At 46.0% G+C, this 23463-nt stretch overlaps 1 protein-coding gene across 3 annotated transcripts in view; it reads right to left on the reverse strand.

Moving 5' to 3' along the window:
* Positions 1-282: 282 nt before the first annotated feature.
* Positions 283-23463, reverse strand: part of LOC137357079 (G protein-coupled receptor kinase 5-like) — a 122650-nt gene continuing 99469 nt past the window's right edge. For all 3 annotated transcript variants that reach the window (XM_068023071.1, XM_068023073.1, XM_068023072.1), the window contains 8 exons: positions 22254-22444; positions 12031-12068; positions 10078-10167; positions 8131-8339; positions 7040-7177; positions 4400-4537; positions 2301-2432; positions 283-881 (listed from right to left, as the gene is read on the reverse strand). In XM_068023071.1, coding sequence (XP_067879172.1) covers positions 774-881; positions 2301-2432; positions 4400-4537; positions 7040-7177; positions 8131-8339; positions 10078-10167; positions 12031-12068; positions 22254-22444 — 1044 coding nt within the window. In that variant the 3' untranslated portion in view covers positions 283-773. The remainder of the gene's footprint in view (positions 882-2300; positions 2433-4399; positions 4538-7039; positions 7178-8130; positions 8340-10077; positions 10168-12030; positions 12069-22253; positions 22445-23463) is intronic.

The following is a 23463-nucleotide window of genomic DNA, read 5'->3' on the forward strand; positions in this document are numbered from 1 at the left end:
AAAACAGCTACTTAGTTCTGGTCATAAACTCTCAAAACAGACACACTGCAGATTCCCAACTCCTTACTCATAAAGAAACAAACTAAGAGTCAACCTCTTGGGGAATCTACTTTATGATTAAGCAGGACCTTGTAATTTAGTAATTCCAAGATAGAAAAGCAGCAATTGCTTGATGTTGGCACCACCCAACAGCGAGTTGAAGCTCCAATTGGTGAGGATGGTGCAATTCTGACCAGCTGCCACCAGATGTCAGTGCTGCATTCATGTGACAGCGCCCCCCCCCCCCCCCCCCCCACACACAGCACACCAACTCTTGCTCAACACTTTGGGGCTCAAATCCTACCTTGGGAACCCTGGAAATTTGGACATGAGTGAATTTTCACTTGGCCAACCCATGAGGACTGGAAGCGACAGACACCCAAGAAGAGAACGAGCGGAGAGAAAGCGGGAGGGTGGAAACTGACAAAAGGAGCAGTCACTTTTGCGCCCCTTCCTGCCAAGTTACTCACTGTGCACGCCAACTCGAGAAAAACCTGGCTGAGCCACATGACAAAGAGCAGGCTTTTTTTTTTTTTGATCCACCTTCAGAGTTACATTTTCTATTTATATAAATTATTATATCTATGTATATTGTGGCTCTGATTCAGTTCCCGTTGTGCCACAGAGTCACATCATCACCTTCTTCACATCCGCAATAAACCTGAGACGATAATGATGAAGCAAATGCCCAAAATCAGTCCGGTGGACTCATGGCAGATTCCCAGCCAATCCTGTCAGGCGACTGTGGATGTCAGGGAGTCGCGGGACATGGCATTGTTTGAGTTCACGTGAGGCAGGAGGTTGGAATTTACATTGGTTGTGCTGAGGCCATAATCCTGGGGCTGCGACAAGAACAGAAAGAGCACAAAATTATTACACCTTCAAATTGAAGTCACTCTGTCGCCGGTGACACCTCAAGCTGCCCGGAGGCAAGTTCTCCTCCAGGTTATTTTACAATGAGCCGCCTAATGAGAGTTAATCGATGAAATGTGCAGCTTACAAGTCAAGTGCTTTTGGAATTGCTGTCACTGTTCAATTTGGAGGCGACTGCTTTTTTTTTAAAAATTGGTTCACGGGATGTGGGCGTCGCTGGCCAGGTCAGCATTTGTTGTCCATTCCGAAGCGCCCTTGACAACGGAGGGGCTTGCTGGGCCATTTCAGGGGGCAGTTACAGTCAACCACATTGCTATGGGTCTGGAGTCACATACAGGCCAGACCCGGTCAGGACGGCAGATTTCCTTCTCTAAAGGGCATTAGTAAACCAGATGGTTTTTTTTTTACAGCAATCAAATGGTTTCATGTTCACCATCAAACCAGCTTTTTTTTTTTACATTCCAAATTTTATGAATTGAATTCAGATTTCACCATATTCCATAGTGGGATTCAAACCCACGTGCCCAGAACATTAGCCTGGGCCTCTGAATTACTAGTCCAGTGGTTTTCAGACATTTACAATGAGTACATGGTTATAATATTGGAAAGGGAAGCATTCTATTCTCCTACACTAGTATAGTTCAATCAGTGTAGCATCAAGACACAGTGCCTCCTTTCTGATGCCTTTGTGCTTCAAGTCACTCTCATCAGACTTGCATTCAGTCACTGGTCACGGTGCGATAGCAATCACAGGCTGCCAACGCAGGTACCCTGTGCTCTGCAGTGCCATGTGCCAGCAGTCCAGTGGGTGTCAGCCTGCCTAAAGTTCCACCTCCTCCCAGAGTATTGAGACTCAGAACAGAATTCTCCCTGTGAATCAGCTGACATTCCTGTCAGCTGCCTCTTTTACAAACTAAACATCTCCCACTTCAATGCACACATCAAACTTTTGGGAACAAATGAACATAGTCACAAGATTTCCACCACCGCCTCCACACACCGCCCCCCCTACCAGGGATCTTGATTTGGAGAGTGGAAATGCGTTGGCACCAGGCAAGCTGTGATTTCCCCATTTGCGAAGATAATCTGCCAATCATGGTCTCAGCTTGTGCATTGGTTGGGTGTGAGCGCTCAGCACTGTGGAACCAGGGCCTCGAAGGAGTCACTCGGGGAGCGCAGGAGAAAGAGAGTCGAAGCTGGTTGGATTTTCTCCCTTGGTATGTTCCCTGCACTGGTCATGTTTTACACCTGCTCACTCCCAATACAGCTGACAAAAAACACCCCCCTGGGAGCACCAAGCTTAAAACAGCAGCATTGCAGGATGTCTTACACCATTTTACCCAGTGTTTCTTATTGCCAGGAGGGAAAAGGGAGCAAGAGATGCTTACATGTCGTCGGAAAATCCGGTCAAGCAGGCTCCTTTTGGGTGGTTCTGGTAGCTGATTCCAATCCAGATCTGGAGATCTGGTCCTGTTTGGTCCAAACACGTTGAGCTCCTTGAAGCATTCAGTCTCGATCATCTGCACAAAGAGTTAGGGAAGACAAGACGAGTAAATGTGTGACTGCTCTCTCTCACTGAGGCCGTCCACTGATATAGGATGGAGAGGGAGAATGAAAGCAAGAACAGAAGCAGCAATGAGATAAATAACCAAATGATGTGTTTTGGCAATGTTGGGTGAGGGGTTAACATTGGCAGAACATCCTACCTTTCTTCCCATCGTGCTGTGGGATCTTAAACACCGTTCCCGAATCGGGAGACTGTTGCTAACATCTTAGCTGACATTACAACAGGTTCCGAGTACTGCTCTGAAACGGAGTCCAGATTGTCAAGGGCTAGCTGCACAGAACAGCTTCGAATGGTTCAACACCATTCCTGAAGCACATGGACGAGACAATGCAATTTCCAAGTGCCAGCATGTTTTATCCTTCTGTCTAAACGCTGCTTATGAAGGTTTATTTCCACAGCAGGACATTGGAGTCTTACTGAGAGCTCAGTGGGAGAAGGAGGAGAGCAGGTTAAAGCAGTTTGCAGAGTGTATTTTCTTCAACTGTCCGGATCAAACCCCTAGCCCCAAGAAAACTCCAGTTTTGATGCAGTACTTGGTGCATTTTGTAATTCTACTACTCAAAACAGAATAACTTCTCACAGCTATATTAAATACAGAAGGTTATCATCGTCATCAGCCATTCGACCCATCTTACCTATGCTCTTTCAAAGAGTTATCCAATTAGACCCACCGCCCTGCTCTTTGCCTGTCGCCCTGCAAATGTTTGCTTTTCAAGTATTTTGACCAACTTCAATTAAACATCACCGGTTCCAGATCCTTCAATGAGAAGTTTATCCCCAAATATATCAGGTTGATTTGCTTCTAGCAATAACATCAAGTAGCAGTGAGTTCCACAGACATGATAAAGCTTTGCAAACATTCCTCTGGCTTCCTTATATAGAGAGTGGTGAGAATGTGGAACTCACTACCACATGGAGTGGTTGTAGCAGATAGCATGGGTGTATCTAAGGGGAGGCTTGACGCATACACGAGAGAGAAAGGAAGAGGGGGATAGGGAAACAGGCAGTGTGGGAAGGGGTGATTAGAGCTTGAGGAGCCTCATGGTGGAGGTTAGTGGTTATGCTGCTGGACTAGTAATCCAGACAGTATGGAATTCCAAATCCCAATAGGGAAATTCAGTATTTTTAAAAAAATCTGATCTCCGTGAAGTTGACCTTCAAGTTGTTGGATTCTGGAAAACCCCAGATGGTTCCCCAATGTCTTTTAGGGAAGGAAATCTGCTGTCCTTACCCAGCCTGACCAACATGTGACTCTAGCCCCACAGCAATGTGGCTGAATTGAATTCTGAAGTAGCCTAGCAAGCCCCTTAAGTTGACCCTTCTTGGTGCAACTATAATTGGACAATAAATGTCAGCGATGCACACATCCTGAGATTGAACACTAACAGAAAATGAAGACTGGTGGATGTTGGTTGGGCCAATTGGCCTGTCTCTATTTTGCAGGTTCGATGTAATTCTACGTCCCAGATTCTTGGCAGTAAAATGACCTAGACTGAGGTGGTGCTGAACTAACGATCTTAAACAAACAAATTTTTAACTGATTAATTTCTGGAGTGAGAAGGGTGAGTCAACAGGATTGAGATAAAACCTTTGAACCAACCACGGAGTCACTGTTTGAAGACAGCTCATTCCTTTAAAAGGTGATGAGATTGTTGTACAATTCACACATTTCTGACACATCAGCTTAGTAATTCCAGTAATTGGGAGACAGGTTTTGATACTTAGGGTTCTTTAGGGGGGGGGGGGGGGGGGCGCGGTGTGGAGTGTGGGTAAATGAGACACGAAGGAGTGAATTCCTGGAAGAGCCACAGGGAGGTGAATCTTGTGCAACTATCCAAAATAACCCATGAATTTCAGGAGTGATAAGACAGAGTTAACAAAGGGGAGTGGAAATAACATTGGCGAGAGTTTGCACCTTACCTCATTTTGCCAAGGAATTGGAACACTGCCTGTAGCAATTTTCACATAGAAATCATTGTCAGTTTGGTCCAGATTAACCCCTTTGACTGTGGAAAACTGTTCAATGTCCAGCACATCTTTGCAGTAAACAGCTCGTGGCTACAGGTTCAAAAATAAACACACAAGTAAGTACACTGTTAAAAAGCCAGCAGAGTCACTGTGATGGAAATGACTGGGACAAAAGTCATAGTTCATCACAATCACAAGAAAAAACTATATTTGTGGGGCACGTCAATCTAACAACACTCTGAGCTAATTTTCCCATCCAATTGTTGCAAGTTCAAAGCAACTTCATCAAAGAATAGTTCTTCATTCCAGTACTGAAGATTTCAGACAAGGAAGCCATCAACAGCATCGAACTAAAACATAAGGGATTGATATTCCTTGGGAACTAATTAATTCCAGGTTTTAGATCCGAACAGAACACAGAAACAAACATTGAGAGGTGATAGAGAGCAGGCTCAACCTGCACATTAACTCATCGCCCCAACATGTCCAAGTCCCAGTCAATAATTTAAACACAAATTACAGGAATACCTAGAAAGACTGAGCTTCATCTCATTCATCTTCTACCATCCTAGTGGTCGTCACATATACAATGTCAAGTGAACACTCTCGGTTAATGAGGTGAGGAAGCCCTCAGTGGCAGAGAACCAAAGTTACCTGTTCCTGCCAAGCACGCGAGGTCTCAAATTCCTCACTGCCTTTCAAAATGTTATTTTCTGAAAGAAACTCAACTCAGTCTAATGCGAATTAGGTTAATGTTAACTATTTGTACCCTCCTTTGAGGGCTTTTTCACACAGATTAGTTCTGAATTGATTCCCATTTTCTGATTTGACTGCATACACACTCCACCCTGCTTTTTGTCACAGTCCAATAGTACACATGATGGTGAATGATTCAGAGCATCTTTATCCCGAGTACAAACTGAAGTCCTGGGAATATAGGCCCAACCCAGTGAGACACATTTTGGACTGATATCATCGGGATGATGCTCAACACGTGGGAGTAGGCAAGTGGGAAGGAACACCCGGAGTCGGTCAGATGGTGTGAAAGATGGGCAGGAATGGTTTAATTATCTATCGGCATCCATCTCAACACTGATGGAGCTGCCGGAGACTCCGGAGAGGCTGTTCATCACACAGCTTTACAACTCAGATCAAAGCCATTCAAGAGCTATCCAATTCATCCCACTTCCCTGCTTGCGCCCCATAGCCTTTCAAATGTTTGCTTTTCAAGGATATAATCAGGTCTCTGAAATGTTACTACTGAATCTGCTTCCACCATCCTTTCAGGCTGGGCATTCCAGATCATCATAACTCACTGCTTAAAAAGAATTCTCATTTCCCTTCTAGTTCTTCTACCAATTATCTTAAATCTACATTCCCTGCTTACTGACCCTGCCTTCAGTGAATCATTTCTAACACAAGGCAGTAAAGGTGTCATTCTGCATGTTGAAATTAGTTGGAAGATACGATTTCAACAACTAAGTCCTGGTATAAAATATGTTTTCATTGAAAAATAGGATCTTACAGTACAGGCCTCTGGTTACTGACCCACTTGCTCAAGGAAACGGTTGCTCCCTGCTTGTTCTATCAAAACCCCTTATAATTTTGAATACCTGTATGAGATCTCCCCTTAACCTTCTCTATTCTGAGGAGAACAATCCCAGCTTCTCCAATCCCTCCAAATAACTGAACCCCCTCATCCCTGGTGTCCTCCTCGTAAATCCCCTCTAAACCCTCTCCAACGCCTTGACATCCTTCCTAAAGTGTGGTTTCCAGAATTGTACACAGTACTCCAACTGTAGCTGATTTGTAAAGGCTTAGCATGTCATACCTGCTTTGGTGTTCAATTCCCCGATTTACAACACCCAGTATTCCAGTATGCTTTCTTAACCACCTTATCAACATCCCCTGCCACCTTCAAAGATCTGTGAATATGCACCTCGGGACCCACTGTTCTTGCACCCACTCAAATTAGTACCATTTAGAGAATACTTCCAAAGTGCATCACTTCACACTTATCTGCATTAAACTGCATCTGCCTCTTATCTGCCCATGTCACCAGTTTCCCTCCTCCTAAAGTCTCACTGCTTACTACGTCATCAAGTTTTGTATCATCCACAACCTTGCCAATTGTACTCCCGATAACTCAAGTCCAATCCATTTATATAGCAAAAAAAAAGCAATGGTCCTAATGCTGAACTCTGCAGGGATGGGGTGGGACACTGCATCCTTCTCTCTGGTCAGACAAACATCCATTCACCACTACTCTCAGACTCCTATCCCTTAGCCAATTGTGTACCCAAGTTACCAGTATCTCTTTAATAGAACATTTTCTTGATCAGTCTGTTAGGTAACACTTGCTGAAATGTCTGTTCCAAGTCCACATACACAACATCTACTACACGACTGTCATCAGCCCTCTCCGTTGTTTCATCGAAGAACTGAACTTGCATTTATAATGATACCCTTCACGTCCTCAGGAGGTCCTGAAATGCTTCAGAGCCACTGGGTTACTTCTCAAGAGTAACTGCAGTTGTAATGTTGGGGAAAGTGCCACCCACAATTCTCCCTTCCACATCAGCGTACACTCACATCTGGTATAAAGGAAGGTTCCAGCATGCCAGCCTCCAGCCGTTTGAAGTTAATGCATTTGAAGAATGGATGTTCCTTCACCTCATTGGCTCCCTCTGCTTTGCAACCGAGTCGCTGCTTTGGATCTTTGGTAAGTAACTGAAAAGACAACACTTTTGGTCAAAAAAGAAGAAAGATGGCTGCGGAAGAGATCAACCTGGGGCTTCATCCTTGGGCCGTATATCACCCCTGACCAGGAAGTAAAGCTGGAGGCCTGTGACTCCCTATCTGCTAACGGAACTCAATGTTGACAAACAGGACCATCCCCATACCTCCAGTGACAACAGGCCTTGTTGAGCTGTCTTCTCAAACCCCTGGAACTCCTTCCCTCTCAGTTTTAACTTTCTCTGACAAAGCAATGAAGCTGGTCAAATCTCATTTACATATTTTCTGCTGGAAGGACTTAAAATTCGGCACACCTTTGCCAGCTTGGCGAGGTCATGGCTTGACAGGACCCAGAACCATGAGACATCCATCGTGGCTGCTTAGATACAAGACGACCTTGTCCATTTTCAACCCTCAACTCGTGATCGAAATGTCTGTTTTCCTGCACAAGTACTTCGTGCTAAATAGGAATTCACCCAACATTTGATGCTCGTTCAGGAATGCTACCTCAGTATTCCAAAGAAGTATCAGACATTTATATTAAAAATGGGCCAGTGTTTGGTGGGTTTAATTTGTCACTTTCTCCCAGGATTAGCTCCACTCTGAAATGCTAGAGTGGATGAAAAATTGTTTAGTCTGGAGCAGAAGTTTCCACTGGGATCCCATTCCTAGACAAGACAAATACTTGCCTAAACAGCAATCAGTATGAACGCCATCAAAGAGCACCATTTTCTGCCCCTTCAAATTTGAAGAGGATAGAGTACAGGCTAAGCGAACACACAGGATGCTACAACCTTTCACTTAAAGCTTTGTGTCTGTGTTTGTCCAAGAAACTATTTGCCTCTGCGTAATTCCTTTTGAGACCAGCTGAGGATCGAATTTACCAATTTATTTGTATCACATTAAAGCCTAAATATTCCAGCTTGCAATCAGCACACACAGCTCACCATCCGACAGACGTGCTGGGCGTCCTCTGTGAATTTGCTGCAATATGCCTCCTCCTCCTTTTGCACCCGTTTCTCCACCTCTTCCCGCTTCACTCTCTCTTTCCGAGTACGGAATGGTGAATGTCCGGCCGTCATCTCGTATATCAGGCAGCCTAGACCCCACCAGTCAGGGCTCACTGTGTACGGCTCGTTGTTTATCACCTCGGGAGCTAAAACCAGAGGGAGGGAAAGAGTCAAACATGCACTCAATTGAACAGACTTGCCCCGAAATGCAGATGCTTTCAGTGAACAGGACTTGTGTCATTTGCTGCAGGTTTCTAGGAACGCAGGAGGCTTTCGGGCCTCCTACACCTTTCAGTTAGATGATAGCTGATTTGCACCTCACCTCCAGATCTCTTGAAAACATTCCCAAAAAAAATGTATTCATCTTAGTCTTGGAATTCTAGCACTTCAAAGAACTGAAATTGTCCACCGGTGCACACTTGAACTGTGAAAAACCTGTATCTGCACTCGCACCAAGTCCCATTCATCCATCACCCTATCCTTTCTGAACGACACAGGCCCTGGCCTAGCAACACTTCAAATTTAAAATTCTCATCTTTGTGCGCAAATCCCTCCATGGTTTTACTCCCTCCCGATCTCTGTAATCTCCTACAGCCCCATAACCCTCCGAGATCTCGGAGCTCCTCCAAATCGGTCTTCAGTCCCAATGTCCCAAGAGTGGGTAACTCCCTCCTGAAGCACTGCTCCAGCCATGCACTGTCTCCCTGTTTCTATACTCACCAGCACATGGCATTGGGAGTGATTCTGAGATCATCACCTTTCAGGCCCTGTTTTAAAATCTAGCTGCCAGAACTTTATCCAAAGGAACTCGATACTTGGTCTACCTACGATATTGGTTTCAACATACACTTCTGTACTCCTCCAATTCTGGCCTGTTGAGCATCCCTGATTTTCATCGCTTCAGCACTGGTGCCCATGCTTTTAGCTGCCAAGGGCCTCAGTTCTGGAATTTCTTTCCTAAACCTCTCTGCCTATTTCTCTCTGCAGTATTTCACTTGCTGGAAAATGTTTCGGAATGTCCCGAGGTTGTAAAAGGAGCTATAAAAACACCAGTCTTTCCTTTCTCTCTAAGACACTCTCTCTCTGATGTGTAGTTAGTCCCTCCTGCCACCCAGTAAGCCTCTCTCTCCATCAGAAGTTTCTCATCTGCTGTTAACCTTGTCTTGAGTTACTGAGTCCAGGTGTTCTCACGACAAGCTGTCTTGCTATTGCAGACAGGAGCCGGGCAACCAGGTGAAGCAGAAGGAATTAGATGCAGTTGTCCAACAGCAGAATTGAATGCAGAGTAATTTCACATCTAATGCTGAAAACAAACCCGACACAGGTGGAGAGAAATCACAACTGTTTCCAAGTCCCCCAAGCATGTCTCTGGGTGACATCAGTCAGGACGCCAGTGAACACAGCTTTCTTTCTTCCCCACTGAGAATTGGCACTAATTCCCCATCGCAGTATGGGCCGAGTCACACTGAAGGCCTCAGGGTAAATTTGTTTAGGTGGGAGATGGAGGAGAGGAGGCAAGGCCCGAGTGTGAAGGTTTCCACCTGGTGGTACCATCAACTTCAGAGGCAAATCATAAAGCCTTCAAATCACTTGACACTTGCCGGAGAGCCGAGCCATCTGTTTTACAAGCTAACGGCAGGATTTAATCTAAATATGTAAATTGCACGCTCTTGGGTTGGGGAGAGAAAGGCTGTGGAAAGTCAGTGCTGCTTATAAACAAACCTTGAATGGTCCACGCAGTCAGTTAACAAACTCTGTGTAATGAAACCTTTTACAGGGACAAATATCAATAAATAAATGCCGCCAGCCGCACTGCTTTCCAAAAGCCTTAGTATACGTTGTGCAGATGTTTGCAAATATGACCTGGGACTGGGACCTGCTCACCCATGTATCCAACTGTTCCCACCCGACCGCGAATAGTTTCACCCTCTGGTATCATCACTGCCAATCCCAAATCCGATAATCGAATGTGCCCTGTTTAAAAAAAACACAAGAGATTTAACATGAGTGCCTGGTGACACTAGTTATTAATCAGAGTTTCATTCTGAAATCTCAACTTGCTCCAAGTCACAGGCCTGTTTGTAAAGATTCAGCACAGTGGGCACAAGCCCTGCAAGTGAGGGTAGCAAACACTGACACATACTAAGAACTTTGCAACTCTCTTCCACAACCAGCAGTTGAGGCGGGGTCAACTATTAATTTTTAAAACTGAGAATGTTAGATTTTTGTTAATCAAAGCTAGGAAGGGATATGGGGCAAAGGTGGGTAGATGGAGTTAGGTCGCAGATCAGCCACGATCTCACTGAATGGTGGAACAGGCTCAAGGGGCTGAATGGCCTCTGCCTGTTCTGTTGTTAAGTTTCTCACTTCCTTTGCTGGCGGTAGTGACTCATGCCCAGGGCATGGCTGAGACGGGAGGGGCCGTGGTCTGGTGAGGTGTGCCCGGATACGGCCCACAGATCCCCGCTGTTTTTCAGTGCCTTGTCCGAGTTGCAATTCTTTGTGAGAGCCCTGGAAGTTGGTGTTGGCGGGTACCTGCCCTCGCATGATAACCACCAGTGCTTTATCCAGACTCTGGAGCTGGATTGCCAGCCAATTTTCCCTGTTCATGCCCGGGGATGCAGTAGCCACCACCTCTGGTAGCAGCAGGTTTGAAGCCCCCCCACCCCGGTGAGATGGTGAATCTGCCCTGCGTCAGAGCTCCAATAAAGTGACTGTATATCTTTCATTTCTTATCCCGCTGTGTCACGGCAGATCTAACATGCTCTGATGACCCTGCCAACACTGCTAAGCCATACACAGCACGGATCTGGACAATCCAGTAACATTTCCCCATTGTTATGGCACTCATATAGATCATTTCCCTTCAAACAACATGGTCAAAGATGGGCCAATGGGAAAATTGTGCCAACAGTTCATGGCAAACTTCTGTGGCATGAAAATAGACAGCACTCTTTCACTACTCTCGAGGGACAGCCATTTAAAAACACAGTCAGGGAATACAGAGAGAAGAAACCAACCAGGTTCAGAAAGCGATAGAAATGGCACAGCTTTGTGTACAAGGCCAATCTCCCCTCATCAAGCAAGGAGGAAGAAGTAATGATTCCGCTATTTGTGTGAATGCTGCCTATTGTAACAAGTGGAGAGATAAATCCTTTCATTTCAGAGAGCGGGATGAAGGCCGGGGTCACGGTAATGCAGGTTTAGCTCTGCTCGAGAATGGATTAGGTTCGGGTCAGGCTCTGAGACACAGGGCAGGAGGTGCAGAACTTTTCAAGTCTAGCTTCGTCAGCTATGAGATGTAGCTTTGTTTTTGTACCAGTAAAACACATCCCACCACAAAGACTATGATAGGAGATTCTCAGCCCCAAACAATAATGAGACTCAATGCCATAAAGACAGTGAACAGGTCGTTACATTCACTTGGTTCCCATGGGACATGTGTGGCTTTTCCAGCATTGCCTGAGCAATTCTGCAAGGTACAAGGGAGAAGGAATCTGAAGAACAAGGCAAGGAGGAGAAAATAAGGTCCCCGATAAACCCAAGGAGGAGGCCAGAGAAAGGGAGAGAGAGAAAGCTGACAGTCCTTGTTCTGAAGCTTTTGCTAATATTCAGCGATGCCAAAATAACAAGCTCAGCAATATACATTAGCAAAGCCCATGTTCCCAGGACAGGAAAGCAATTTGATTTAGAGAAGTGGAAGCATGGTTTAAGATTATCTGGTGGACTGACCCACAGCATGCAGCGAAGGGTAGCTGCGAACAACAGTTAACGAACCCACTTGCCTCACTGAGAAGGCTTCCCAACTTCATCTAGGAAACCTTGCACAACACTCACCATTGTCATCGAGCAGAATGTTCTCTGGCTTCAGATCCCTGCAGAGGAAGAAAAAGCAGCAAAATGAGTTGGGCCCGCACACATCACATCACTGCAGTCTCCACATTACTAGATGGCTCAGCTCCAGTTTGGCATCCAGACAATTTCATGTACCTTGACATGTTTTATACTTTTCAAGTGTGAGACAAGTGGGACTCTCAAAATACAATGACACTTATTCCAGCAAGTAATTGCCTCTTTTACATTGTTCTTGTCATTTTCCATCCACATCTACTGGTTCCCCAGTGCCACTGCTCAGCTGAGAAGGCCTCGGAGAAACAATAATGTTAAATCTTTTGACAAAGTGCTTCACGTGTTGAAGAAACTTGCACAGTGGGAATCGATACCAGACCCAAAAGCACCAAGAGACTGAAACTGAATGAGGAGTCACTCAGTGTTGCCTCCACACCCTAAACTTTCCACTGATTATAGATGCTTTGGAAAGTTCATCCATGTCTATAGCTTCCCATGAGATTATCTGACATCGGACAGACTCTCCACCCTCCCCATCCAACTGAGTAATAATGAAACTATCGTGAAAGTTGCAGTAACATTTCAGGATTGTAGGTAATAACACATGCAGGTTTTGACGCTTGGGCAACTCACAACCTCCATACATCCGCCCAGGCATGCGCCATGGAGAGGTCACTCCATAGTCGCCTCATAGCGACCAAAACAACACGGAGGGCAGCAGCTACGAGTTAGAAGTCCAGCTCAATTGGCGTAGAGATTGGGAGCCACAGGTTGCCTTTGTCGGTGGGAGAGGTCATGGCATCTCACTGGACAGCTACCGCCCGCCTCAAACCGGGCAGCCCCGGTCAATAAGGTTCTGTCCCACCACAGTCCACCTGCTTCAATGGATGCTTGGAGCTGAGGATCATTGCCCAACAAGTGGACTGTAACACCGCACCAAACAGCACGACCAAAAAAGGAAAGAAGGTACCAGCCCTTCATTTTGCAAGCTCGAACGTCAGAACTGTGTGTCCTGGCCTGTCGGAAGACCTTACACAAATCAACGATTCTCGGAAGACCGCCATCATTAACAACGAGCTCAGTAGACTCAATGTGGATATTGCAGCACTTCAGGAGACACGCCTCCCTGCGAGCGGATCTCTAACAGAGCAAGACTACACCTTCTTCTGGCAGGGTAGGGATCCTGAAGAACCAAGACAGTATGGAGTGGGCTTCGCCAGAAACTCTTTGCTCAGCATGATAGAGCCACCCTCAAATGACTCGGAACGCATACTGTCCATCCGACTGCTCACCGCCTCTGGTCTAGTACAACTACTCAGCATCTATGCTCCAACACTCTGCTCCCCACCTGAAGCTAAAGACCAGTTCTTCGAGGAACTCCATAATATTAGTACCATCCCCAATACCAAACACCTGTTCCTGCTGGGGGACTTTAATGCCAGGGTTGGGGCCGACCATGACTCATGGCCCTCCTGCCTTGGGCGCTATGGCATTGGAAGGATGAATGAGAATGGACAGAGACTGCTTGAATTGTGTACCTATCATAACCTCTGCATTACCAACTCGTTCTTTCACACTAAACCTTGTCACCAGGTTTTTTGGAGGCACCCAAGATCACTTCGTTGGCACCAGCTGGACCTCATCGTCACAAGGTGAGCCTCTATAAACAGTGTCCAAATCACACGCAGCTTCCACAGTGCAGACTGTGACACCGACCACTCCCTGGTGTGCAGCAAGGTTAGGCTCAAACCAAAGAAGCTGCATCACTCCAAGCAGAAGGGCCGCCCGCGCATCAACACCAGCAGAATTTCACATCCACAGCTGTTAAATAAAGCTGAAAGAGCCCTTCAAAACACTCCCACAGGGGATGCTGAGACCAAGTGGGCCCACATCAGAGACGCCATCTATGACTCAGCTTTGACCACCTACGGCAAACGTGCGAAGAAAAACGCAGACTGGTTTCAATCTCAGAATGAACAGCTGGAACCTGTCATAGCCGCTAAGCGCACTGCACTGTTGAACTATAAGAAAGCCCCCAGCGAATTAACATCCGTAGCACTTAAAGTAGCCAGAAGCACTGCACAAAGAACAGCCAGGCACTGTGCAAATGACTACTGGCAACACCCATGTAGTCATATTCAGCTGGCTTCCGACACCAGAAACATCAGAGGAATGTATGATGGCATTAAGAGAGCTTTTGGGCCAATCATCAAGAAGATCGCCCCCCCTCAAATCTAAATCAGGGGACACAATCACTGACCAACGCAAGCAAATAGGGTGGAGCACTACCTAGAACTGTACTCCAGGGAGAATGTCGTCACTGATACTGCCCTCACTGTAGCCCAGTCTCTGCCAGTCATGGATGAGCTGGACAAACAGCCAACAAAATCGGAACTCAGTGATGCCATTGATTCTCTAGCCAGTAGAAAAGCCCCTGGGAAGGACAGCATTACCCCTGAAATAATCAAGAGTGCCAAGCCTGCTCTACTTTCATCACTCTACGAACTGCTTTGCCTGTGCTGGGATGAGGGAGCAGTACCACAGGACATGCGCAATGCCAATATCATCACCCTCTAAGAACAAGGGTGACCACGGTGACTGCAACAACAACCATGGAATCTCCCTGCTCAGCATAGTGGGGAAAGTCTTCGCTCGAGTCGTTTTAAACAGACTCCAGAAGCTGGCTGAGCGTGTCTACCCTGAGGCACAGTGTGGCTTTCGAGCAGAGAAATAATTATAATAACTTTTTAATGATAATTAAATAATTATTTCAACACCATTGACATGCTGTTCTCCCTTCACCAGCTACAGGAAAAATGCAGTGAACATCAGATGATCTCACCAAAGCCACTGACCTCATCAGCAGACGTGATCTCTTCAGACTACTAGAAAAGATCGGATGTCCACCAAAGCTACTAAGTATCATCAAGGGGAGGCGGTAGCGTAGTGGTATTGTCACTGGACTAGTAACCCAGAGACCCAGGGTATTGTTCTCGGGACATGAGTTCAAATCCCACCACAGAAGGTGGAATTTGAATTCAATTAATAAATTTGGAATTTAAAAAAAAAGCGAGTCTAATGATGGCCATGAAACCAGTGTCGATTGTTGTCCTTTAGGACCACTGTCCTTAAGGGAAGGAAATCTGCTGTCCTTACCTGGTCTGGCCTACATGTGACTCCAGACCCACAGCAATGTGGTTGACTCTTACATGCCCTCTGAAATGGCTTAAGCCACGCAGTTAGGGCAATTAGGGATGGGCAATAAATGCTGGCCTGGCCAGCAACGCCCACATCCCATGAATGAACAAACAAAAAAAAAAACCTCATTCCATGACAATACGAAAGGCACAATTCAGCATAGCAGTGCCTCATCAGACCCCTTTCCTATCCTGAGTGGCGTGAAACAAGGCTGTGTTCTCGCACCTACACTGTTTGGGATCTTCTTCTCCCTGCTGCTCTCACATGCGTTCAAGTCTTCAGAAGAAGGAATTTTCCTCCACACAAGATCAGACTGCAGGTTGTTCAACCTTGCCCGTCTAAGAGCGAAGACCAAAGTACGGAAAGTCCTCATCAGGGAACTCCTCTTTGCTGACGATGCTGCATTAACATCCCACACTGAAGAGTGTCTGCAGAGGATTGCGGCTGCCTGCAACGAATTTGGCCTTACCATCAGCCTCAAGAAAACGAACATTATGGGACAGGACACCAGAAATGCTCCATCCATCAATATCGGCCATCGCACTCTGGAAGTGGTTCCAGAGTTCACCTACCTAGGCTCAACTATCACCGGTATCCTGTCTCTTGATTCAGAAATCAACAAGCGCATGGGAAAGGCTTCCACTGCTATGTCCAGACTGGCCAAGAGAGTGTGGGAATATGGCGCACTGACACGGAACACAAAAGTCCGAGTGTATCAAGCCTGTGTCCTCAGTACCTTGTTCTACGGCAGAGAGACCTGGACAACGTATGTCAGCCAAGAGCGACGTCTCAACTCATTCCACCTTCACTGTCTCCGGAGAATCCTTGGCATCGGGTAGCAGGACCGTATCTCCAACGCAGAAGTCCTCGAGGCGGCCAACATCCCCAGCATATACACCCTAATGTGCCAGCTGCGCTTGAGATGGCTTGGCCATGTGAGCCGCATGGAAGATAGCAGGATCCCCAAAGACACATTGTACAGCGAGCTCGCCACTGGTATCAGACCCACCGGCCGTCCATGTCCCTGCTTGAAAGACATCTGCAAACGCGACATGAAGTCCTGTGACATTGACCACAAGCCGTGGGAGTCAGTTGCCAGCGATCGCCAGAGTTGGCGGGCAGCCATAAAGGTGGGGCTAAAGAGGGGTGAGTCGAAGAGACTTAGCAATTGGAAGGAAAAAAGACAGAAGCGCAAGGGGAGAGCCAACTGTATAAAAGCCCCGACAACCAATTTTATCTGCAGCGCCTGTGGAAGGGTCTGGCACTCTCGAATTGGCCTTTATAGCCACTCCAAGCGTTGCTCCGCAAACCACTGACCACCTCCAGGTGCTTACCCAATGTCTCTCGAGACAAGTAGGCCAGAGAGAGAGAGAAGAGGTGGGGATAATAACACAGAAACCTTGGAGGTCCCTTAGTTTCAAGACTGCTAACCATGAGCCCTTAATTAAGGAGATCCTGCCCATCAGTGGTAGCCCTCTCTGATCTTCATAGCTCGGTTGTGACATCACCTCTCTGAGCTGAAGACGACAGACAATCTCAAAGGGGCAATGAAACATTTTCTTCAATGATATGTTAGCAGTAAAACAATGATATCAGAAAGATCAGCATCACCTATAATCAGGGTCCCCGCCAACAGGTGGGAAGAGGGTCTTGCACAGAAATCTAAGTTCCATCATCTGGCCTTGACGTTCAGAAATGTTTCACTTGATGAACACAGCAGGCTGAAGACAAAGACAAAATACTGCAGCTGTTGAAAAGCTGAAAAAGTAACAGAAAATGCTGCAAATACTCAGCAAGTAGGGGCAGCATCTGTGGAGAGAGACACACAGAGCTATTGTTTCAGGTTTTGTCTTCGCGTCAGTAAAGTGTGTCCCTACAGATAGATTTTAACAAGAAATGACCAGTGTTAGCCAAACCCCAGAGTACGCCAGCCAGCTGCAGGGAACGTTGCTGGTGATCCCACTGTTATTGGCACTGAGCTGGGTGGATGCCACGAACTGGAGGTCAGACTGCAGTTAACCACTGCTGATGCAATGATACACATTGCTCGACTGTGCCCTTTGATGGGATTCCACTGGAGTCGGTACTACGCCAACTCAAGTGGCAGAGTTACTCAGGTAGGGTCTTCAGTCTCATTGCAAGCAGAGCAGCCAAACTATTCATCAAGTACCAGAGGAACCCAGTTAAAAAACTCTTCTTGGAGTCGGCCAATGGACAATTAAGCTGTGGATTAAGTTATCATCGGAGGAGCTTAAAAGATAAAGTTGAGGTTTTCAATTATGTTCAGCCATAGGCCATCTCCTCCAGTCAACCTCAATGAGGATTAGGACTTTGTTACGACCAGATGAGAAGCAGTCCAGGGGGCTCCCTCTCAGCCTTTGCCTGGTTTAACCGCAATAGGGTTTAATTTTTAAAACATTGTGTTTTCAGCTCCCCCTTTAGTGAATCCTTGACTTACAGTTGGAGCAGTGAACAAAGAAATCAAACAGGTTTCCTTAGATTTAAACAAGAAAGGCAGAAGTTTATTCATCTTAAACTCTAATCCAGTTAACTTTGATGAATATGCGATGCGACCACACTAGCATGCAGATAGAGACAGAAAAAGTTAAAGGAATAAAGAGGAAAAGTTTGAGGCAATTTCTGGTCGTTACAGTCCTTTAAGTTCAATGTGGAGTCTTTGACTGCTGATAAGTCTTGGACTTGGCTGAGGCCCAGTTCACACTTCAACTTGTTCCGATGCAGGAGTCTTTTCTCTCGAAGGTTAGGTGCCTTCCGTGAACTGGTGGGGGGCAGAGGGGGGAGGGAGGCAGGGGGACAGAGGGGGGGGGGGCAGGGGGACAGAGGGAGGGGGCAGGGGGACAGAGGGAGGGGGCAGGGGGACAGAGGGAGGGGGCAGGGGGACAGAGGGAGGGGGCAGGGGGACAGAGGGAGGGGGCAGGGGGACAGAGGGAGGGGGCAGGGGGACAGAGGGAGGGGGCAGGGGGACAGAGGGAGGGGGCAGGGGGACAGAGGGACAGGGAGAGAGGCTTCCTTGTTCCAGCTTCAATTGCAAACTGCCTTCTGCATTCAAACTGGCCTGTGACGAGTTCAAAAAAACCTGAACCAGCCAGTTAGTCATCTGACCAGCTGATTTAGCCCTTTGCCTCTCTCTGGGTTTCATCTGATAGCTCAAAAGGAACACCAATGATGGAATAAGAGCCTTTATTGTTATGACAAGTTAAACAAGTTATCTTGCAGACCCCCACCTGCCAGGAATGATGGCCTGTTTGTATGCTGTTCTATGAGAGGGAAAATACTGATTTAAATTTCCCCTCATTTCAAGTTTGGGAAGATACTCAGGCCAGTGATCATAAAACTCTGCACTCAACTCTACTCAAAGCCATTTACCCCAGTGAAGAACTCTCTGCTTGTCTGACAGGTGGAGCTCTGAAAATTCTGCCCTCAAAAAGCATCAGTCCCTCAGGAGGGAGTGATTGTTTAGAAATTACAAACAAGGAAAGAGGCTACTTGGCTCAATCAATCCCCACTCGTGTGTTACAACCGCGTTTGGTTTATTCAGTAATTCAGTTTTTAATTCGCTGACCGAAAAAATAAAAATAAAGCCTTTGCAAGTTACGTTGCTGACAAATGGGGTCTTCCAATGTCGAAACAGTCCAAGGTCGCTTGAAGTCTTCAAAGTGGTCCGATGAAAAAAAAATGTCCTTCCAAGATACAAATTCAGCAGTCCAGCTGTTGCAGCATAAACTGTCCCTTCAGTGACAAACACAGCAATACTGATACTTTAAGAAAGCAAATCTTTTCTCATTTTCTTCAGGAATTAATTTGGCTTGTTGCTTGGTAGAATCTTGAGAGAGAAAACACAGCTTCGCTTTGCAGAATTTTGCAAGAGAAATAACACAGCTCCTTCAGTTCAAATCGCATCAGAACTCTGATCAAACCAGTCTGTGCCAGCACTTTTCAAAAGTCAAAATGCAACATTGAATCACATGACCTCTTTCTTGCTGCAGTTGCTTGGCAACCAGAATGCACTCTGGCAGACTGAATCTCTGGAACTTTCTGTCTCAAAGGTGCATTGATCTTTTTACAGTCTTAAAGACATACACGATATTTCCGAGGAGAATAAAACAAGACCTCATCACGTTTCATCCTCCACAGAAACGGCATGCTGAACCCCTGCCTTGCTCCCCCACCCAACCTTTTCAAGACTTCTGCCCCTCAATCACCCATCCAAAGAATTCTTAAATGTTGCCCATTTAGCAAGGAAGGATCACCATTGGTAAACAAGCAACTACTAACAGATACTTCATGTCCATATTAACTCGTGCTTGAAAGATGTGAGTGGAAACAGTTCCAACGTAGTCCCGAAACGCCCTCCAAAACCCAGGATATCAACAATGTGAAGAGAAAATTAAGTATCGTGTCTGGTGTAATAAGGCAATGATGGATACAATAGGTCGGTGGGATTGATCCATCAAAACAGGACAGGACTTTGGAGCTAGTGGACTTGTTATTCTATTCAGCTACACTGGACGACACTACACATTACCGTAGGAGGAAGAATTCTTGGAGTGCATACAAGATGGCTTTCTGCACCAATACGTTGAGGAACCAACGAGAGAACAGGCCATCTTTGACTGGGTATTGTGTAATGAGAGAGGAATAATTGACAATCTAGTGGTGGGAGACCCCTTGAGGATGAGCATCCATAATATGATGGAATTCTTCATCAAGATGGAGAGTGACGTAGTTGATTCTGAGACTAGGGTCCTGAATCTTAGTAAAGGAAACTACTAAGGTATGAGGCGTGAGTTGGCCATGACGGATTGGGAAACGTTACTTGAAGGGATGATGGTGGATAGGCAATGGCAAACATTTAAAGAGTGCATGGATGAACTGCAACAATTGTTTATCCCTGTCTGACGCAAAAGTAAAACAGGATAGGTAGCCAAACCATGGTTTACCAGGGAAATTAGAGATAGCATTAGATCCAAGGAAGAGGCATATAAATTCGCCAGAAAAAAACAACAGATCTGAGGATTGGGAGCAGTTTAGAATTCAGCAAACGAGGACCAAAGGATTGATTAAGAAGGGGAAAATAGTGTATGAGTGCAAGCTTGCGGGGAACATAAAAACTGACTGTAAAAGTTTCTATAGGTATGTGAAGAGAAAGAGATTGAAGACGACAAATGTAGGTCCCTTACAGTCAGAAACGGGGGAATTTATTATGGGGAACAAAGAAATGGCTGACCAACTAAATGCATATTTTAGTTCTGTCTTCACAAAAGAGGACCTAAATATCATACCAGAAATGTTGGGGAACGCAGGGCTTAGTGAGAGAGAGGAACTGAAAGAAATCAGTATTAGTAGAGAAATGGTGTTGGGGAAATTGATGGGATTGAAGGCCGATAAATCCCCAGGGCCTGATGGTATGCATCCCAGAGTACTTAAGGAAGTGGCCCTAGAAATAGTGGATGCATTAGTGGTCATCTTCCAAGATTCTATAGACTCTGGAACAGTTCCTACAGATTGGAGGGTAGCTTATGTTTAAAAAGGGAGGTAGAGAGAAAGCAGGGAATTATAGACCAGTCAGCCTGACGTCAGTAGTGGGGAAAATTCTAGAGTCCATTATCAAAGATTTTATAGCAGAGCAGTTGTAGAATCGGACAGAGTCAGCATGGATTTACGAAAGGGAAAGCATGCTTGACAAATCTACTAGAATTCTTTTTGGATGTAACTAGTAGAGTTGATGAGGGGGAGCCAGTGGATGTGGTTTATTTGGACTTTCAGAAGGCTTTCGACACAAGAGATTAGTGTGCAAAATTAAAGCGCATGGGATTGGGGTAGTGTATTGTGATGGATAGAAAATTGGTTGGCAGACAGGAGACAAAGAGTAGGGACGAATGTGTCTTTTTCCGAATGGCAAGCAGTGACTAGTGGGGTACCGCAGGGATCGGTGCTTGGACTCCAGCTATTCACTATGTATATTACGGATTTAGATGAGGGAACTAAATGTAATATCTCCAGATTTGCAGATGACACAAAACTGGGTGGGAGGGTGAGTTGAGGAGGAGGATGCAGAGAGGCTTCAGGGTGATTTGGACAAGTTGAGTGAGCGGGCAAATGCATGGCAGATGCAGTATAATGTGGATAAATGTGAGGTTATCCACTTTGGTAGCAAAAACAGGAATGCAGATTATCTGAACAGCTATAAACTGAGCGAGGGGAATATGCAGTGAGACCTGGGTGTTCTCAAACACCAGTCGCTGAAGGTAAGCATGCAGGCCCAACAGGCGGTAAAAAAGGCAAATGGCATGTTGGCCTTCATAGCAAGAGGATTCGAGTACAGGAGCAGGGATGTCTTGCTGCAATTATACAGGGCCTTGGTGAGGCCACACCTGGAATATTGTGTGCAGTTTTGGTCTCCTTATCTGAGGAAGGATGTTCTTGCTATAGAGGGAGTGCAGCGAAGGTTTACCAGACTGATTCCTGGGATGGCGGGACTGATGTATGAAGAGAGAATGAGTCGGTTAGGATTATATTCGCTGGAGTTCAGAAGAGTGAGGGGGGATGTCATAGAAACCTATAAAATTCTAACAGGACTTGACAGGGTAGATGTAGGAAGGATGGTTCCCGATGGTGGGGGAGTCCAGAACCAGGGGTCATAGTCTAAGGATACGGGGTAAACCTTTCAGGACTGAGATGAGGAGAAATGTCTTCACCCGAAGAGTGGTGAGCCTGTGGAATTCACTACCGCAGAAAGCAGTTGAGGCCAAAACATTGTATGTTTTCAAGAAGGAGTAAGATGGGGTGAAAGGGATCAAAGGATGTGGGGGGAAAGCGGGAACAGGTTACTGAGTTGGATGATCAGCCATGATCACAATGAATGGCAGAGCAGACTCGAAGGGCCGAATGGCTTACTCCTGCTCCTATTTTCTATGTTTCTATGGACTTGGGAATTCACCAACAACTGTATGTAGCTTTGGTGTGAATTTAAGGATTGCAGCCACACTTACCGGTATGCAATCCCTTCCCGATGAAGGTGATCTAAGCCACAGCAGATCTGAGCAGCGTAAAACACAACTCGCTCCTTTTCGAAGCCTGGGTTTCCCATGCTGTAGATGTGGAACTTCAAATCCCCTCCATTCATAATGGTTAAGACTAAACACAGTGCATCTTTTGTCTCATATGCATATGCTAAGCTGACCTGGAAAAGGAAACGTTAAGAAATAAAAACGTCCATGAATCACCAAGAATAGGTGACAGATATGCAGAGTACATACGAACATATGAATTAGGAGGAGTAGGCCACTCGGCCCCTCGAGCCTGCTCCGCCATTCAACAAGATCATGGCTGATCTGATTACAACCTCAATTCCACATTCCCACCTACCGACTCTTAGAATAAATTTCTCGTCATCTCGGTCTTAAATGGGTGACCCCTTATTTTTAAACAGTGACCCCTAGTTCTAGATTCTCTCACAGGAGGAAACATCCTTTTCACATCCAACCTATCCCTCAGAATCTTATATGTTTCAATCAAGTCGCCTCTTACTCTTCGAAATTCCAGCGGATACAAGGCTAGCCTGTCCAACCTTTCCTGATAAGACAACCTGCCCATTCCAGGTACGTCTCGTAATCCTTCTCTGAACTGCTTCCAACACATTCACATCTTTCCGATGGTCCTATCAATACCAGTGACATAAGGGGATATGAGGATAGTGTGGGAAAAAGGCATTGAAGTGGATGATCAACCATGATTGTGTTGAATGGTGGGGCAGACTCGATGGGCTGAATAGCCGACTCCTGTTCCCATGTTCCTTAAATAAGGAGGCTAATACTGTATACAGCACTCCAGATGTGGTCTCACCAATGCCCTGTATAGCTGAAGCATAACCTCTCTACTTTTGTATTCAATTCCCCTCGTAATAAACAATAACATTCTATTAGCTTTCCTCATTACGTGCTGTACCTGCATACTAACCTTTTGCAAATCATGCACGAGGACACCCAGATCCCTCTGCATCTCAGAGCTCTGCAATCTCTCACCATTTAGACAATATGCTTCGTTTTTATTCTTCCTGCCAAAATGGACAATTTTACAGTTTCCCACATTATACTCCATTTGCCAGGTCTTTGCCCACTCATTTGACCTATCTATATCCCTTTGTAGTGTAGCCTCATGTCCTCTTCACAAGTTACTTTCCTACCTCTCTGTGTCATCAGC

This window comes from Heterodontus francisci, chromosome 47 (genome assembly GCF_036365525.1).
Source record: "Heterodontus francisci isolate sHetFra1 chromosome 47, sHetFra1.hap1, whole genome shotgun sequence".
Taxonomy (NCBI): Eukaryota; Metazoa; Chordata; class Chondrichthyes; order Heterodontiformes; family Heterodontidae; genus Heterodontus; species Heterodontus francisci.